General features: G+C 41.6%; 1 protein-coding gene across 1 annotated transcript; it reads left to right on the top strand.

Annotated features, from left to right (window-relative positions):
• The first annotated feature begins 8,137 nt into the window (after positions 1-8,137).
• Positions 8,138-20,589, top strand: snx18a (sorting nexin 18a). The gene is made up of 2 exons (XM_071919224.2): positions 8,138-9,964; positions 19,015-20,589. The coding sequence occupies exons 1-2, from the start codon at positions 8,449-8,451 to the stop codon at positions 19,266-19,268; spliced, it is 1,770 nt and encodes a 589-aa protein (XP_071775325.1). The 5' UTR covers positions 8,138-8,448; the 3' UTR covers positions 19,269-20,589.
• The last annotated feature ends 55 nt before the right edge of the window (positions 20,590-20,644 follow it).

Here is a 20,644-nt window from a genome sequence, read left to right as displayed (position 1 = left end):
AGTTTTCAGCATTTTAAGTAGATATTCAATACAGCGAACATCTGAGTTTTATTTCGGATTTCAAAGATGACCTATGACAGCTGGGTCTACAGGGGTGAACTCACACTGGGACATCAGCTATTGTAGGACACCTAAGCTTTGTTGTGTAGATTTCTTGATCTAACAAGATAACAATTATTAGTATTACCAAGCCCTAGCTGTGATGCCATACGATCAAAAGTCATAACTTCATGGATGTGACGTCACAGAGGGGGCGGGGCAAGCTTCAAAGAGGAAGCTCCTCAGACAAAGTGCATGGTAAGGTTTGCTAACTTTAAGGCTATAAAACTATCATAAACAAAACAATGTTCCTAATTGTAATGGAATTGTGTGTATGATATACTAATTCAATACAACATTAATTAAAAAATTATTAAACTATATTTTTTGTTTTTTTCTTCTGTTTTACTTTATAAAACATAGAAAAAAGTGAGACAACATGTTTCTGGTATTCTGGGTCAATGTTATAAGCTCTTCAAATGGATGAAAGAGGCATTTTAGGGACCTCCTGTACTTGCATGGTTATGCAAGTATAGAGGATTAAATCTTGTACTGTGTAACTTTTTAGGTCAGGGGTCAAAACTTTTTTGCTTGACCACCTAAATTAGCTAGCTAGCTCAAAGGTTTCCAGGCACACAGAAAGAAAATATGTATATTCATATTCGTATCCGCCTACCTATAAGATCTGTGTATACTGCATAGACATTTTATGAAAATATAGATGAATTCATTGTAACTGTGTCATTGAAATTGTATCACAGATTAGTGGCACCAAAGCGGCAGGCAGAGAGAGGCAAACAGTGAGCGAAGAAGAGAGAGAGAGCAAGGAAGAGACACAGAAAGGAGACAATTAGACCTTATAATGCACATTATGCCTTGAGTTTGAATTTATAGGATCTCTAGAAGTCTAACGAGGTTAGACATGAAGAGTTTAAATAGGCCTAAGACTCGAATAACATATTAGCTTTTAATAAAAAAGGAAAATAAATTGGCAGGATCAATGTAATCTGTATCCTTCCCAGGTTGGACTACCTGTTCCAGAACCTCCCTAGCTATCTGCTTCTCTCATTTTTTCAGAAACTCAATCATACTATATCCAAATATATCTGGAATAAAAAGAAACCAAGAGTGAGATTCAGTAAAATGATAAAACCCAAAGACTTGGGAGCTATGCTTGGGAGGTGCCTCCTTGTGCAATTTGGGGCAATATTATGGGTCAGCACAGATAAGGCAGGTGATAAACTGGAGTCTGGACAGACGTGACTGTAGTGGGTAGGGATCAAATCTATACTTTGCCATCATTATTATTCATTCATAGGCTAGATGAAATTCAAGGTAAATCCAACCACTATAGGATATACTGAATAACACTCTCCTAGCTTGGAGAGACGTAAGGAGATACTTGAAGATCCCAGCCCATATTTCACTCTGGTCCCCAATCATTCATAACCCAGACTTTCCTTCCCAGATGAAAAGTATTGGACGTCTGGAATGGAAACTCAATGGAATTATTAATTTATCATCTCTCTTTACTGAGGATACTGAAAACATTTCAACAACTTAGAGAAGAATTCAATCCTCCCAATAAGGACTTCTTCAAGTACCTCCAACTGAGGATTGTTTTAGATTGTCAGAGAAAGGAAAGGAAGTTACATCTTAAAAAAGCTGAGATAGAGAGTTTTCTGACTTCTGATGTATGATATCGACCACATGTTAGCCAATACAGGCTCTTCCTCACATGAATCACTGAAACGTGTCTGGGAAGAGCATATAGGGGAAACATTCAGTGAGGAAGATCTGTGAAACGATGTACCCTAAATGCACATCCATAAATATACAGCAGCTTAATTTTACATTCTTTCACAGAGTCTATCATATACCAGTCTGTCCTCATGGAATGTTCCCAAATACATCTACTGTAATTTATGCTTTAAATGTAAAAGGGATCTGGGCACTGTCATGCATGGTTTTTGGAGCAGTGACAAGATCCAGTCCTTCTGGAAAGGAATCCACTCACACATTCAAAAGATGTTTCACAGGACTTTTGACATTAGTCCAAATCTGTATGTATTGTATCATGACAAGAATGTAGCATTTGATAAAGACTCTGAGAAGCTTCTCAATCCTCTCATATATCTTGCAAAGAAATGTATTTTGTTGCTCTGGTCTTCTCCTGATGTTCCATCTGTGAAGATGTGATTAAAACAGGCCTCCGATCTTTTACCTTTAGAGAAACCGACTTATGACTTAAATCAGAGATCTGAACATTTTTGGAAGATATGGTCCCCTCTGTGGTCCTATATGTTGAGCACTTAGACTCAAGCAAGAAAGTCCTGAGTCTATATCTATGTACCTGGAACTCTGTACGGAAACTGTATTGTTGTCATACCTTTGGTGGTGAATTTTTTTAAATTTGTAATATATATATTTGTCTGTTTCTGTCTCCCTTCTTATGTGTGCATGCACATGCCTGTCTGTTTGCTGTTCTACCTAAAATGCAATAAACATATATATATTTTTTAAAACTATGCAAAAACATACAATATTGGTATTTTCATTAACTTTTGCCAGCATAAATTAGGTTGATTTAAGCTTTCTCTAAAAATAATGCATGAGTGTCCCAGATCACCTAGTTAGCTGTCACAGATTACCAAATGCAGCCAGAAAAAATTGTTTTGGCACAAAGAACACTAAAAGGTGTGTCATGTCTCCTGTGAGTATGGTGTCTACAATTTTCCCTTTGATGTGGTTAGACAACATCATGGAGATTTCATAGAGGCCCCATTGTATTGGTTGGATGTCGGAATAGGTTGCAGAAGTTAAAATTCCCCAAATTTTCCCAGATTGCCTGATTTCACTCATGTTCATTGTAATATGGTAATAAACGGTTACTTTCTCCCATAGCCCTAGAGAAGAAGTTTGTCATGTCCCCTAATCATCTGGGATATAACACCGATGTACAGCTCTACAGAGAATAAAATAGAAAACATGGTAAAGGTGGATGTAGTGTGATTTTCAAGGCATAAAGCCACATTTTGTGGTTTGGAACTGGCAGCACGACTGTGATGTATAGTTCATTTGGAAGTTAAAGAGTGATTTCCAGCCTTTACTAGCAGATGACTCCTGGGTTAGAAAACTCCTCTAAACCCAACCATAAAGACACATGAAAACTATGCTCACATTGCACCAAGTGCATAGAGAATGTTTCATTACTCACAGAGAGGCCAATGGCCACCACACAGAAGGAAAACTTCAGTCAATCAGGCCACCACACCACACCACACCACATTGGCTTCTATGCAGTCCAAAATGTTTGTGGCAGTTTTGATTTCAAAATTGCAATCAGATATTATATTTATTTTATTCAGTTTTACATTCCTAGATGTGAAAATTCTGACAGAAACCATATGTGTCTATGAAGGCAGCAATTTATTTTTAGTGAGCAGCTCCAGACTGTGCATCACGGCACCATTGCTTATATCCTTGGTTCTCATGGTTACAAATACCGGTTAGACTCTTCTTGACTTCAGGAATAACATAAATTGATTGTTGCCCCTTTCAACCTGGCAAATAACAGGCTGTGTCTGTTAGAGTCCATGGTATGGTCTGGTTGATATGCTGCCCTCTTTATTGTATAAGTTGGAATATAAGGATCTCATCTGATATGCATATAAATATGTTGGATATTACAAAAATTATGACATTTTTCCACATTGTGAAATCTAGATATTCCAAACCTTATTCTGCCACTAGGTGGCTCTGTGATCAATCGAAATTGGTTTTATTTGCCAAGTGCAATGAGTAAACCTAACCAAGGAATTTGACCTGGTGAGCTGGTGCTGAAACATTACTTGACAGTTACACAAGACAGGATTAACGAGATAGGTGTGGAGCAAAATGTAACAGGCCCTCACATATACTTCAGACTAGACATAATGTATGAAAGAAGACTACTAAGCATACTCTCACAAGAATTGTTCCATTGTAGCGGCATTGGATTAATCACAGATGCACAAGATAAAAGTAGGTTAATATATAGCAAAAGATACACAGATGATGACAGATAAGATCCATAAATGGCAGATGAGTCGATTAGATAAGATGAGTTGATTAGATAAGTCCAGAATGGAGACAAAACCTTGGCTCTGTGTCAGATGTGATAATGGGTTTAACTCAGAACAGATTTTGTGTCATCTTGGGCTTGGCTCCTTAATGGTCATGCTGTCCTCTATCCATGTAGGTGTCCAAAGGTTCCTCATGATGGCTTACCATAGAGAGCCATAGACACCATAGCTAATTCTGTGGTACACATGGTACACTTGATGCCACAGCTCCTTTTAATTAGCTTCCCCAAAAGTCAAGCTGTACACATACAGAAAACTGTAATCAGTTTGCAATGCCACTATCTTAACCAGACAGGGCCAAATTAACAGTATAAAAATGAACAAGAATTATCTGGTGGGAAGCATATATTTTGAGCCAAGACGAAACAATTATGTGCTATCATCCTGATTAGAGGAGCAGTAAAAATCACATGTCTCATAATGTGATGCAGGCTGCATACTGAAGTAATCCACGTTCCCCAGAGACCACACTCCTGCTCAATATTTCATGTGCTGTGCTATAAATGAAATCTCCCTGAACACAATAAGTGGATGGGTGGGTGAGTTTGATGCCTTCTGCACAGGTCTGACAATTATGGAGAATGTTGAAAAGACATTGAAATGCATAGTGGATGTATATTAATATGCAGCGTATTTTAGCGTGTGCAAACTCAGTGTATAATCTTCTATTAAAATACTTTAATGAGCCATGATTTGATTGGTAAGTAGCCATTTAATGACCACTGGCAGTGTGAGTGAGTACATCATACATGCATGAGTGTAAATTAATAAAAGTGATGCTTTTTAATCATGAAAACTACTTGTCAGGTCCAATGCCAAGTCAGAGACGGAATTCTCCAAAAGATCATTAGTAGTGTTGTCTCTCTCTCTCTTCCATGTGTTTGACTGAAGGCTTGAGTGTGAGAGGAGTGACCTCTGGTGGCCTCTAGCAATATGCTAATATGAGTGAATTTAGTGCTGTTGTTACATGGTTATACTAATAATAGTGTCGTACACTAGCACATCATAGCTTACAATTTACAGTTCATGCAATGTTTTTACTTTATTGAGGGGAAAAAATATGTGGCAAAGTCAGATGAGTTCTTGGATGCTTTGATCAATTGAGGAAACATCAGGCTTGTCTTGTTAATGACAATTTGAACTAAACTCACACTCTCACACAAATTCTGATGATATGATATGCACCCTGTAAAGCCTAGGGGCATCTGGGTGACATAGTGAGTAAGGAGACTCTGCCTCAACTGGTGGACCAGGGTTCAAACCCCCATTGCGCCTGCCCTGCTGAAGTGCTGCTGAGCAAGACACTGAGTCCCTGAGTCCCTAAAGCGTGCTATTCTGTAACTGACCGTGCGCTTTATGGAGGAAAAAGAGGATTTCTTGACAGGGATCAGATTATCATCACTACCAAAGAGTCTATAGGCCACACTCTTGTACAACCAAAATGGCAATAATAGCCACAAGGGGGCAGTATCGACCAGAGTAAAGGGCTCATCCAGAACTACACAGTCTAGTATAGGAATGGTTAATAAGCACTCCTGCTGCATTCCCCATGTCAACATGCATTCCTCCCAGAGGAAATGGTTTGTTTATGTCATAGCATGTCAACCAAACACGAAACGTTTGGGTGTTTTTGAGTGAGCATATTTGTGTCTGAACTGATAAAAATGATTACTTAGAGTCTGATTGGACCCCTGAGTATACAAACACACTCAGATAATGTTAATTTGGGCTTTTATTCATCCACATTAAGAGGAAACACCATTCAGTTTAAGATTTAGTGGTATTCCTGTGGCCTTGAACACAACCAGCATTTGTAAACATGAACGGTTCGCTGCTAAAGTTTGAAACAAGAGCAACAAGACTGTAGTTTGTAACGATATTTTAGGATGTATAGCCTGGTAGGTTTCGACTGCTATGGGTTTTTGAAGGCCAATACCAATGCCAATATTTTTGGATGGAGGCAGCCAATAGCCAATATTTTGTGCCGACATTCTGTATATATAAATTTGACTATTTCTGTGCAAAAAAATCCAAAACATTCCAAAAGCCTACAAGGATTCAGTGTTTCCCCTAGAATTTTATTCTTGACTGGCCAATATCTGATTTTTATTGAAAGGCCAACATCAGCCTGATATATCAGTCTGATATATCAGTCTCACGTATATCAGTCTGACCATCCAGCCTGGAGCTCCTTCTTTGCCTATGACTTCTCAAAATTTGAGGAACATAAGAAGACTAACTGAGTAATAAAGTCACTCCTTCAATTCTATCAGTGCAAAAATATACTTTTTCCCCCTGAAAAGCATCTTGGGTAATGTCACAGTCACACTATCATAACCAATTCATTTTCTGTGAAGCTGTGCATGGCATCACAGATTAGAGGATGGGACAAAGTCCTTTCTCATTTCTGGCTATAGGAGAAATTGAATGTGAATGTTCATTAATTCAAACTGAACTAGAATAGGTGTAGGAATTGCATATATGAATGTCAAAAGTCAATGCTATTTTCTGTTAATTACAACAAATGGTAAACTGATCAGCAAATGCCACATCGTCATCTTCAGTGCATCTGATAAATAAACCATTCAACCCAAAACAAAATCTCTCACTTTCACTGAGCCATTGCAAGGGCCAAGAGATTCTCTGTCATCCATATGCAACCTTATGTTTGATGCATAAAACAAACTCCATTTCTCCACCACACACCCTCAAGAGAGGATTCTCGATCGCAGTCTGTCCAGTCACACATATTATATTCCTTTTGAGGACCATGTTGTGCCATGGTGACTAAAAAAAGTGACTAAACAGAATAACATCAAGGACTGTAAAAATGATTGCTAGGACAAGATAATTTTCCTGTTGAAATGATTAATTGATTTAGCAATATTATTTTTCATCAATATTTTATCATTCATTCTTTTATATTTGATATTTGTTGTGATGGTTACATTTCTATATCTACTACATTGGACTTTTACAGCATGATTTATTTATAACATTGTGATTAAAAGTCCAATGCCTTTAATACTGTTGATGCCAGTATGGTATGTGTATTTTGTAGGAACTAAACATGCAGAAGAAATTCTTCAAGATAATGGGACTGTGAAGGTTCCCAGGTTCCCAGCTTAAACTGACATCCTCCACTTTGAAGTTGCACTCTTATCTTAAATTGATAAACCAGAGAGCCTATGAATAGTGTAACAGTGTTGGCCTCAGCTTTACACACCGACTACAAGAATGTAATGTAGAATTTCAAGTTTTCTACAAAGCTTACACCATAAATTATTATCAGGGAATGTTTTCTGAAAGAAGTGAATATATGATAGGCTGTTATTTTGTTATGATGAATGTTATACTGTACTCTGTTAAATAAGAAACATGAGTAATTAAGAGTGCTTTGATTTGACATGCGTCACTTTGTGGCTTTGTGAAAACAAGCTAAATTGTAAATTCTAAGAGTAGCCTATATAAGTAAAGAGCATAAGTGGGCATCATTTCACATGAGGAGATGTCTCTAATTAACAGTGGTTCCCAAACTGGGTTCCGGGAGCCCCAGGGGTCCTTAAGGGGGATCCAGGGGTCCACAGCAAAAAAAAAAGAGAAAATTGTTACATTTTTTTTACATTTACATTCACTTAAAGTTAGCACTAGGAGACTGTATAATGCCTATTCCCATCAGATGTGTCACCCTTTCCACTGTTATCTCCCCACCTACAATACAATACCTACAAAAATCCTCTCAAATGGGGGTTCCTGGGACAACACCTTTATTAAATGAGGGGGTCAGTGATATGAAGAGCAGGCTATTCATTTGGGTGCCCTTTACGTTCAACAAGTTTGGGAAAGCCTGCTTCAGTGCACACAAGGCTTGATTGGTGTTGTCTGGTGGGTTACAGCATCCTAGCTCCTCCCTCGATTATTCGGACTGATTGCGTGCGGTTGCTGCGCAGCGCGACACAGACGCGTCTGATCAGAGGAGGCTGGAGCAGCGAGTGTTGTAACCTAAATACCTTCGCTTCACTTTCCCACACTGCAACCTCTGGACCAAAACAGCAGGATCTCCTTACGATTTTGACCAAACGGACCACGTCCTCTGAGGAAGGAGCGCGCTGTAAGGGATATAAAGGAGTTTTCTCACGCTGTGTAGCCCGTGTAAGTTTGTACACGGAGTTCCAGTAGTTTGGGTGGGCTGACTGGCTAGCCTGCCCGCTGTACTCCCCCCCCCGGCCGGCCAGCCAGCTAGCCCCGCTTCTGCTCGGCGCTGCCGCTCCAGTGGCCGTGAATCATGGCGCTGAAAGCCAGAGCACTGTACGACTTCAACTCTGAAAACCCCGGGGAGATATCGGTGAGAGAGAGCGAGATTGTGACTCTGTACAGCGAGCAGGACATCGAGGGCTGGTTTGAGGGAGCGAACAGCAAAGGGGAGAGAGGACTGTTCCCCGCGTCCTACGTGGAGATCCTGAGGAACGACGCCGCCTCCACGTTCAACAACAACAGCAGCACATCTGGGGACACTTATCCGGACTCCCGTTACGCCAATATCCCGACCGGAGGTTTTGACGCCTCGTATAAACCTCAGAATAAAGTTGAGAACTCCTCTAAACCAGCAGCGCCTGGCTTCACCACTTTCTCACCCCCCCCGCAACAGCAGCAGCAGCAGAGCTATCAGCAGACCAGCCAGGGGAGTGATGATGACTGGGATGATGACTGGGATGACAGCTCCACTGTGGCAGATGAGCCAGGAACTGTGGCAGGAAGCTACCACGATTTTGAAGGCAATGGGCCATCCACTTACAGAGTGTCCACATCCTCAATGTCAAGAGGGGGAAATGCACAGCAAGCAAAAAGTTCAGCCACGGTCAGTAGAAACCTGAACAGGTTTTCGACCTTCGTGAAGTCAGGAGGAGAAGCGTTTGTGCTCGGGGAAGCATCTGGCTTTGTGAAGGATGGAGATAAGATCTGCGTGGTGATGGGTCAGTACGGTCCCGAGTGGCAGGAGAACCCGTACCCGTTCGCTTGTACGATCGACGACCCCACCAAGCAGACCAAGTTCAAGGGCATGAAAAGCTACATCTCCTACAAGCTGACGCCCACCCACACGCAGACCCAGGTGAACAGGAGGTATAAGCACTTTGACTGGCTGTATGCTCGGCTGGTGGAGAAATTCCCCGTCATCTCGGTGCCCCACATCCCAGAGAAGCAGGCCACCGGGCGCTTCGAGGAGGACTTCATCTCCAAGAGGAGGAAGGGCCTCATATGGTGGATGAACCACATGACCAGCCACCCTGTCCTGGCCAGGTGTGATGTGTTCCAGCACTTCCTCAGCTGCAACAGCGCGGACGAGAAGGCCTGGAAACAGGGGAAGAGGAAGGCGGAGAAGGACGAGATGGTCGGGGCCAACTTCTTCCTCACCATCAGCACCCCCCCGGCTCCGCTCGACCTGCAGGAGGTTGAGAGCAAAATAGACGGCTTCAAAGCCTTCACCAAAAGGATGGACGACGGCGCCCTGCAGCTCAACGCCACCATCAATGAGTTTGCCCGCAAGCAGATCACCGGCTTCAAGAAGGAGTACCAGAAAGTGGGGCTGTCATTCAAGGTCCTCAGCCAAGCCTTTGAAATGGACCAGCAGGCGTATTCTGTTGGACTCAACCAAGCCATCTCCTTCACCGGGGAGGCATACGAAGCCATCGGTGACTATTTTGCTGAGCAACCCAGCAAGGATCTCGACCCAATCATGGATTTGTTAGCTCTTTACCAGGGCCACCTGGCAAACTACCCAGACATCATCCACGTCCAGAAAGGTAAAGTCGTCCAGATGATGACACAGTGTCACACACTCTTAATCAGTTCCTCACTGACTGAGTGGTTTGTCAGTTAATATCTTCTGCATAAACAGCAGCCTCTCAATAGCCAGACAGGTTTTTGTTTGATGCCTTTTATAATATACATGAGACCAACCAGCTGACACAGATTGTTGATTTATGAACTTTATTTTCTATTACATTTCTTTAGGCTTTTAAAGCAGGCAGGTTGATTAAGAATTGTTATTTATGATGGCTTTAAGAAAGCAACCTTGCTTGTTATAAAAGATAAAGAATAGTCAGCTTAGAGAGCCATGACAAGTGGATAAACCTAATACTAAACTGAACAGACAAGGCAATATGTAACAGACACAAGTGAGGACCAACACCAAACAGTCTGTTTGTTGCATGCTCAAATATCATCAGCTTAGAGCTGGGAAACAGAATAGACAGCAGCTGGAGCCGACACTACTGTATCAAGACAAATCCAACAACAGCATTGGAAGTCAAATCTCACCTAAAACTTGGTCACTAAAATGTTCCATAATCATGGAGTTCCAGTCTGTTTAAAATTCACCGCACATATAAAACTAAAATATGGTACCTCTGGGATCATAACTCCAATCTGCCATACTTCCTACTACAAGATTGGTTCAAGTACAAGCAACAGGGATCAAGTACAGAAAAAAAGTGCCGTCGCTGCCCATGCAACATAATTTGTTTGTCTCAGCCTGTTGTGGTTGTCAGACCTGGCAGCACTAGTCCTCGGTCACATTGTCATTAAAGCTGACGGGACTATTTGCAATACAAATAGGGAATGTTTGCATTGGGAAATTGCTTCACGTGCACTTGCCCTAGTTTCACCGAACTGCTGAATCACATGAGCAGCACCCATTCGGCTGACGTGTTGTGTTTGATTTTCCATAGCTGGTGATCTATTGCAGTGTAGTGCCTGGAAACTGGAGAATACCCTACCTGACTTGTCGATCACACCATTGACCCAAAACAAGATTTGTGCTTCATTCAGTTCAATCATAACTGATTGTCCACATGCCTTCCCTTCTTTCCACAGAAAGTCAATGTTAGACTATCTAGGCCATCCTCCCACATGAAGAGCAATGATTGTTCTCATTGTGAGGCAAAATGTCACTCCCATGAGAGGCAACACTGTTATGCAAGGGGCGCAGCATTGTAGCGCTCGCTGTTTAGGGGGAGGCTCTCTCTGCTGTTTACAGTACATAATATTGTAGCATACTTGCTTCCTCGTGGAGGGAAATACAGAATATTAGTCTGAATGGAGCATGCATGCCAAGTTGCCAACTCAAACCAAACTAGACTGCCCAGTTACCATTCAGGCTGTTACTTGGCTGACTGCATTCCAAACCTTAGTGCCATTGTTCAGTTGTGTGTTAATTTAACAGGTCCCTCTTTAAACCATGTCAAACATAACAAACCTTTACAATCAACTGGAAATTGAGAGTCTTGTCTGACACAATGCCATATAGGACACCATATAGGATTAGAGGATAATGTAGACTAATCCTCCTCATACCATGCATTGTATGAGTCCAGTTCTCTACCTTACTGGATTGCCATGGCTCTCAGACAGAGGTTGCACAGTAGCCCTCTGATCAGGACAGGAAATTGACATTTTCGTGGCTGGTGGTCTCCAAAATTTAATTTACCAGGCAAATTGATTCATAAAGGGACCTCCAAACAATCGTCAGTTACCTGCCAAAGTGGCTTAGTAGAGCCACAGGTAAAATTTACCAGCTGGCTAGTAGCTTGTGTTAATTTCCCACTCTGCCCATGATTTAGGCTAGGGAAATCCTGGGCTAAGGTTTGGATCCCCCTCAAACACTAGGCCTATTCAATCCACAATGGGTAATATGGGGAAAACAGGATGGACTGTGTTGAGGTTGTATTGGGACACAAGCTTCTCAGTCTGCCTAAATGCAGTTTGCCACGTAGGCCGTACACAGCCCAGATAAACTGACACAGTCATTTACACAATCTTGTGTGATACACCTAGCCTAATTCCAGTGATAAGAAACTACGGTTTGATTGTACCACACACATACGACTTTGCTGGGGCCCCAAAAGTTAACATACTGCCATCACTGCAAGGATTGATTATTGCTGTACAACTGCTGTGCCAAGCCTGTGCCAGCTGATAAAGCTCTAACACTTGAAATTTCCGTTTAATATTGAGAAAAGATGACAGAGTGAAGTGAAACAGGCCTACTCTACACTGGCAGATCTGAGACAAGTGATGGGAAAGTCAGAGCAGGCAGCAGAGAAGAGGAGACCAGCATGTAGCCTATTTTATCCTAAATTGCTTTGATGTTCACAACTTGTTTTTAATGGGCTGAAGCTATTTAACTCCTGATGTGCTCCGTATATTACAAAGCTTTTCTTTTTGTATGCATGCATTCGTTTGATTGCTTTCGCTTCCACATTGTGCTGTGGCAACACTTCATGCCAAAGTTCTTTCTATTTATAGCAGAAGTGAGAGACAAAATATTTACCTCAGCTTAGCCTGCTCTATCAACCACCTTATTGGTTTAACCAATTTTTTGATGCAACTTAGTCATGCTGTTAGACCTATTGAACCTGTTCATCACCTATATAGTGAGCTAACAGGCTCTAGGCTATAAATGACTATAATTCATGCACACCCCAGATGGTGCATTTTTTTTTATCTCTGTCATTTTAAGATGGTGGGCTTGCAGACCTGATGATGCCACAGGGGCATATAGCCTAGTGATCTACAGAAGAAATTGTCACCAATGTTTTTAGGCAAATGTTGAAGTTTGGGCTAGCAATTAGTTTTAGGGTTTTTTTTATTTTCAGTTTCAATTTTAATTTAAAATTAAATCTGTGTTTCAATTTAATAGACCATTATTAAAACATCATACTCCTTTGGAGTTTATGGACAGAATATCACACATTTTAGCTGCTCCAATTATCCATAATGATGTCACTCACTTTGATGTATTTGTCCAGTTAAAGTTATAGTTTTAACATAAATACACTATGGCACTTCAAACCAGACATAAACGTAATGTTGTAATGCTGTATGTTTTTTCTCATTCTGTATCAACCTGTCAAGTAGTACCCTATTGTGCATGGCACAAGTGACATTGGTACATTAGAACTGCTAATGTGGCCATAAATACCACATGAAATATAAAGTGTAATAAATATATTCATGGACTGAATGTCTGCTTGTGACTCAACTGGCCTACATGTAGCTGGGGAGTCTTAAATACAATTACCCTCTGCACAGGTACTTGACATTCACTCTCTAAAATCTACTTATGTTTTCCACTAGGCCCTTAAGGTCTTGTAGAATCCTGCAGTACTTGAAAACCGCTAATACTGCAGTGATATGCCTCCTAATTAGGGGGAAAGGTACCTGAAAGAATACAGGGCTTTTAATGAACCTGTAAACCTGGCAGCGTAGAGTTCATTGGCTTATCATTGTGTGAAGACAATACTATGCAGCTGGGAGCCGAAATTCTCTGGGCTGGAAACAAAGCTGGTTGTACACCAACCCTGTTGTCTCTGAGTGCAGGTTCTGCGCCAGGCGTTTTGTCTGGCTTTTCTGTCTCTTTCTCTCATCATCTCCCTTTGTCTACCATAGCTATCTGCTTTCTCTCTCTCAAATGTTTAATAAAACATTTCCCTTTCAATCCCTGTTTTCATCTATCCTAGCTGTTGCTCAATGTTGATGCAGCTTTCCGTTGTTGGCCACACTACACTGCATGTAGGTTAATCATCACATTGTGGGAATGTCCACAAGTGCTATTCTTCCATTCTGAAGTGAGGTTTATTACTGTCTTCTTCCAGTTAGACACCTGAAGAGAGGAACTACTGGCTAGGCCACATCCTTGTTGTCATAACCAAAGTAGACATTTCCGCAGCAGAAGTGGTCCCAGATAAATTCATTTCCCCAAGTACTGGCACTAAAGTAGGAGTGTTGTCTCTCAGCATTGGTTGAGTGTTAATTAAAATTAAAAATTAACCAGTAGGTAAACTGAAATAGGTAACTTCAGCAGTTTGAAAAGTATGAGGCTAATGCGCCTGTTCATTACACCTCAAAGCAAAATCCCCTCCTGGTATCATGTAAGTGAGGGTGTCTCTAGAGGTGGTCTCGTGGTCAATTTACAGTTGCTTTCTTTAGAAGAAACACATCAAAGTGAGGCTTATCAGTCCTATCAAGAGTTGAATTCCATTTTTAGCTACCTGTATCTGTCTAAACAGGACACAGACACCAGACGGGTTTCTATTTGTGCTCATAGAAATAACTAGTGAAATGTGAGCCTTCCCACAGAGGGACATTGAACATCACTCTATTGATCGTCACCTCTACAGAGATCCCATTATCCATTAGCATGGAGGTTGGCAGGACTAATGCTAACTCATGATATTCACAGCATATCTGGCTTTGTCTTCAAAAAGGCGTTGACCCCCACATCTTGTATTTTTGTACTTTTATTTTTGTCTTAATTTGACATTGTAGCCTAAACAGCATTAGGGCCCATTGTTTCCTTATATTTCAAGCTCTGGAGACAAGGGAAGGGAGGAAAAGGGTTTTCAGACATGCTCACTGCTGAAACTCCAGAAATGGGGTAAGTGATACGCTCTGGTTTGGCCGATGACCAAAGTATCTAAATTTGTTCTTGGGAGTGTAAAAACTAAAACTGAAAAGCTCTTACTCAACATTGATGCTCAAGGGAAGTGGGAATTGAAATTTGAAATTGTGACCACATATAGTTGAACAAATGCTTTGACAGCATATTTAGGACTGAAAACACCCAAGAATGCATTTCTTTATTTAACATACCGTAGCTCATTCAGTCTTTACCCGTCAAATGACCTCTCCGGCCCATTTATGCTGCTGTGAGTTTTTGTTCATCCACCCACTCAATATGACAGTATTAATCCTGCAAGTGCAATGGTTCTTAGGGGGAAAATGTTCTGATGACTCCAGATAATGGCATGTTATCAATTCAACTAAACTAACAGAAAATAACAGCAGATAATATTTTTATTCAATGGATTTAAAAAGTCTTCATCAGGTTAACAAAAATAGACCCCCAATAGATCCTGTTTGTAGGAGAGAGCAAACACTGGTGAACCTGATTGCAAAGAGGAGTGTCCTCAATCACATTTGCATAATCTCAATTGTCTATTTTTGTAAATTAATCAAGTCGCTCAACTATATACAGCCTAGAGAACACAAGTTCCACAAAGCATCAGTGGCAGTGAACAACACAACAATATCTGCAAGTACACAAAGCCAGTAGGGGAAGAAAGTAAGCTAAACTTAAATATCTTTCTCAGAAATAGGAGAATTTGAATGCAAGTCAAGTGAAACACTTCTCGGTTCAGGCTACTTTCTCCCCATATTGGCTGTGCATATCTGATCTAAAACGGTGTTCTCTTTATCTCTCTCATATCATCTGTTCAGCACATCACCAAGCAGCAAGTTGCATTTTGTCTGATCTCATCACAGTTTTATCACCACATTGAGTCTTGGAACAATGGGAGGCAAGTAGGGGAAACCACTGATTTACAAGGGTGTCAAGTTTTCTTGCAAAGTCAGCCTCCAGCTAACGCTCGCTCTGTGCATCTCACTGTGCAGACTCTGCAAGACTGTCTGATATATTGTTGGCCACTCATGGACAAAAGCTATTTAGATGCTCTTTCTTGATTCCCCTAATGCACAAACGGATGACAGAGGTGGCAGAGGGGATGAGATTGGGATTGCCGCTGCTTGTTAGAGTCAGGTCACAGGCGAGCAGTAGCAGGGTGTTGTGTAACCAGGCGTTATGTAAGAGCTGAAGTGGCTGCTCCCAAGAGGGCTCGCTGCCACCACCGTTCACCCAGGGAGGATTTCTTCGGCGGCCTTTATCTGGCTGTTCCTCATTTACGGTGTGACACTCTGCAGTGTGCGGCACACACCCTGTAAATCACTATAGATGATGTAGCGTCTGCTGTCCGGGCTGTGGCCTAGGCATTATTCTTTTGCACAGCACATTTTGGCGGCTTTGAATATTTGTGATAAACGTTAAGCTGCTGTGTTTAATGTGACAAAGACTGTCAACAGCTTTCTTTACTGTTGGTGTCTGTGTTTTTGCGGTAGGGCTACGACAGTAACTTGCAGCAGCTGTGAAAATGATGACGCTCTGTATATGACAGTTTGCTGACATTATCTTCCATGACTGAACTCTTGCCTATTTCCCATAAAGTCTCCATGGTAACAATTATTCCACTTCAGTCCATTAGCGGGCTTTTAAAACACAGGAAGCCGGAGACCTTTAAGGTATGGAAAACACCTTTGGGATTGGCCTTTAAGTCTTTGGACAGCTGTGTTTGTTCCCGTCTCTCTTTTCCACTCCCACTTTTCTCTTCCCCTGTTATCTTTGTCTTTCTTTCTGTCATGTTCAATCTGTTGTGCATTAGAGGAATTTCAAAGATCTGGGTTAAACTGCAGCTGAGGGAGATACGGCCAGAAGGCAGACGGTGCAGTTTTTTTGGGGGGAGGGGCGATGAAATGTATTTTTTTAGGGAATGTCAGCATATTTCCGTTGCTCTGTGCACTGTAGTCTATAGCCTGACACTTTGAGTGTTGTCAGTGGTAAAGAAACAGACATTTGGAAACAGGAAGTATTTGGTTGAACTTGGCTTGGATGTTGACATGATGCTTCAATTAACTCTGAAAGCTGAATTTGAGGGTAGAGAGAAGCCGAAAGAGTGCAGCGTCAGGTCAGTGTGCCTCTGAAGTGATGCTGTGGGTTCACTTGTCAGGAACTAAGCGCTCTGAGTCAGACTTCAAATGCGGTGGTGACTAAGTTCACAAAATGACACAAAATCCCATGACAAGGCAATGCAGGAAGTTTGGCTGCATGCCTGAAGGGTACAGGTTACACCCCTCAACCCCCACCCCACCCGAAACACAGCGTTTACACTGTAGGGGATTGCATTACCTCTCAACTGGTCATACCATGTGTGAAGCTTCACTAGTTTCATCAGAGGTTGTTCTCTAATGATTGCAGTAGGGCCATGTCAACACTCAACATCACATGTACACATTAACAGGGAACTAGGATAGAGGCAAATACGCCTACAAGAAGTTTCATTTAAATCTAAATATAGACTAGCTGAGGTGTAGAGCATTTAATTAAGAGTTTTATGGAGGCTTTATGCTACATCACAAGGGCTGCGCAATTAATTGGAAAAAAATAAATGAAGAGGAGCAAATTCTAAGCACCCCCCTCCCCCTTGAAAATAAAAAAGTGCTTTGACATTTGAAATTATGTAAGTCCACATAAATTGTCATTCATATCACAGCCCTAAGCACCAATGTGTCTTTCTACGGCTGTCCTCTGCTTCCAGCTGTGAAACATCAATATGTTTTAAGCAGTTAGTTCAGACACCAGGTCATGGCTGGTCAGTTTCTCTCACATTTCAACTTCAGATTTACTGTTCATGACATTTCTTCCTTTTTTCGGTCAGAGAGTTTCAGTAGTTTGATAAGCGAACTGTCGTGAGCTCTTGGCATTTTGACCCTGTCTTCCGCTCCCATATAAGCATCTGTCTGAGAGTTGTATCCAATTTAGGTTTAATGTCTCCTTCTCGCACCAGTTTGGCTTCAGGCTTATTCTGGAAAATGAAAAACTAGACAATGTTTTTTAAAGCAAGCACTGCAGCAGCAATGGTGTGTGATATGTGCGAAAATGGCTGGGTGTAAACTCTCATGTCATGATCCTGCTAAACCACAAGAATCCACCTCAGTGACAACACAGCATGCAGTCCGTCCTGTCTGTGTGGAAACCCGCAGGCTCAGATGTCTTTCTGAGAACACATGACACATCCCCTATGACTGTGAAATCCTGCGTCCCTTTTATGAAAGGCAGAGTAACCCGTCAGTGGAGCAGCAGTGGCACTATCTGGTCACTGTTTCAAAAAGGTAGCGGTTACAATAACCAGTCTGGAGGTTGACTTCAAGCTGAACCCGTATGCGCTCATGGAAATGTAATGATGTTTTGGATAGGCTGATAGTTTAGATTGATGAACTAAATGTTTTTACTTCTGCTGTGCTTTTACAGATTGATGACACAGCTTAAGCAAAGTGGTCGCAATTTTAGAAGTAAACATCCTACTACTTCCTCAAGGACTATGAAATCGTTTCCAGCGCTGCTTTCTTAAAATAATGTGAAAGGACACAGATGTGGAAATGTCAAAGAAATGGTGCTGATGATCATTATGTCTCCACCACACACATCAGTGTTGAGGAATAGCTGCATGTTAGAAACGGCTATACTTCTACTTTCTTGGTGTTAATTCCTGGATGTTCCTGATCCTGGAGTTCTTCTCCTAATAAAAGCAGTAGCCTAAGTTAATGTAAGTTCCTTGACAATGCCAAACAATTGTAGTAGATGGTATCAAAAAGCAAGCAAAATCCCCTTAAATGGGTGTTCAGGAAAGGCGTTTGAGGTGACGTAATGTGTCTCAAGATATTTTTAGATCTGGACCCCCCTTGCATTCTCTGACCACGGTCACAGATGTGGTTCTGGTTCTCAGGCAGTTTGGAACACACTGTTCAAGCTAAGAATCTTGAAACTATTTTTGGTCAAGTTCCTAAGGTTATAGATATTACTTTTGAGTTGTTTCACCCTGAGTCTTATCAGTAAAGAACATCCTAGTTTATTAAAAACCGTATCTGTTATAGAATCTAATCTAATGTTGCCCTGGAATCAAAATCGTATGCCTTTAAGAGGGAAATAATGTTCGAGACAGAGCCTACTAGTGAGCTACTTTCCCATGCTGGTTAAAATAGTATCTTAATAATTTCCCTTTTGATTGAACATTGTAAATAAGTGGTGTGGGTGTTCTGTTTCTATTTGCAGAACATGCACTCTCATGGTGAAGCAGTTTCCAAAAATAACAAACAAGAGGATAACAAAATGTATAAATGTGATCAGGCAGCAAAAAGAGAAAGCTTGAACTAACTCCTGCACTCTGCTGTCACCCCCAAACAGGAGCACTGACGAAGGTGAAAGACAGCCAGAAGCACGTGGAGGAGGGCAAGATGGAAAGGCCGCAGGCGGAAGGCATCAACGAGCGCTGCAACATCATCTCCTTTGCCACACTGGCTGAGATCCAGCACTTCCACCAGATCCGCGTGCGCGACTTCAAGTCACAGATGCAGCACTACCTGCAGCAGCAGATCGGCTTCTTCCAGAAAATCACGGGCAAGCTAGAGGAAGCCCTGCAGAAATACGACAATGCTTAATGGATGCTGAGAGCGGCAGGCCCAGTCTGTTGAATTGGACCTTGGTGACTAATGGCCGTGCACCTTCCTCAGCCAGCCAGTGGAGTTTGGGCAGACAATAGCCAGCGTCACAAACCGCTGAATGCTGCTCATTGTACAGGGAGAGACAAACAAGGAGACAACACTCCAATAATATTGACATTTTTACCAAAATCCAGGGTTCTTTGTGTGTTGGCTAGATTTTTGGAGGGATGGATGTTCTTGTTTTAAGGGGGAGGTGTAATACAATGAAGTTAAGCCAACTTTAAAATACTTCCTGCAAAGAAAAAAAGGTCATATGCCTTCAGTTTTCATAAGGATCAATGATGGTGATGGTGAAAAACACTGTGCACCACTTGGTCCAACGAGTGGCTGAATTAACTATAATCAGTGTTGTGACCTAGAGAGATAACCTTGTATCCACTGCTGCCTACACTTCCAGTGCAAGATTTCATAGAGGGTATAGTGTTCTTTAGCCTTATCACACTGTTTTGACTCTATTTTTAACTGAATGTTGAAGTGAATCCCACTGAAGACGTGCCCCACCCTCCTGTGTCCAGCAGCAGCGCTGCCCCAGTGGCTAACCCACTGCCTTCTGGAAACACTCGAGCCCTCCCCAGCTCTCTCCAGACTCGCAGGACAGAATGTTTACAGTCTCCTCGTCGAGCAGCCACCGTCACCACTGTCTCGCTGTGCCTTCTGATAATGTCTATCTGGCAATTTTTGTTACTAGCTACTAAAAAGCTTTATATATATGTAGAAATATATTCTATTTGTTTTTACAAAGCTACAGATTTTGAAAAAGAAATTCACTGTGCTATGGATGAGGGCAGTGTCTATTGTGGACAGCTTTGGGAGATAGCATCGTTCCTTTGTGCCGTTTCCCCCCCAATGGCCCCCAAGCCTGATTTTCAGCACACAGTATGACAGCATCAGGATCAAGAGAGGATTGCCTGCTTTGACAATAGGACCCCATGCCTTAGACAGGACACAGCCAGTACCTGCTCCTTGTCTAAAGCTTGCAAAATCGAAGGAATGAGTGAAATAGACATTTGCTATGCCGGATACCTGAGTTTGTGTCTACAAAACATTGGTTTTCAGGCTTAGTTTTGGAGTAGTGTTCAAGGCAGGCTGTTAGAGGGCAGAGGGTTCCTCACCTGTTTTTATGCAGTCTTTTTAATAGCACACTTGTAGACAGTTCAATTCAACTGTACTGCTGTTTTTAACCTTTATGTGCTGGATGCATCATAAAGAGTTTAGTATAGAAGCAGAGAAACAAAATAAATTCCTCCTTCACAGAAAATTGTGTTGGTTGCCCTGTGTGTGTCATCATTCATTTTAAATATTTAATTAATGTT

The sequence above is a fragment of the Centroberyx gerrardi genome, chromosome 8 (genome assembly GCF_048128805.1).
Source record: "Centroberyx gerrardi isolate f3 chromosome 8, fCenGer3.hap1.cur.20231027, whole genome shotgun sequence".
In the NCBI taxonomy this organism is placed as follows: Eukaryota; Metazoa; Chordata; class Actinopteri; order Beryciformes; family Berycidae; genus Centroberyx; species Centroberyx gerrardi.
The sequence above is the reverse complement of the archived record's forward strand: the minus strand, read 5'-3'. Positions and strand labels throughout refer to the sequence as shown.

Bases quoted from the DNA above. Each gene is read 5' to 3' on its own strand.
- snx18a (XM_071919224.2), top strand. From the start codon at position 8,449: ATGGCGCTGAAAGCCAGAGCACTGTACGACTTCAACTCTGAAAACCCC. The intron at 9,965-19,014 runs GTAAAGTCGTCC...ACCCCCAAACAG, and splicing joins CATCATCCACGTCCAGAAAG to GAGCACTGACGAAGGTGAAA.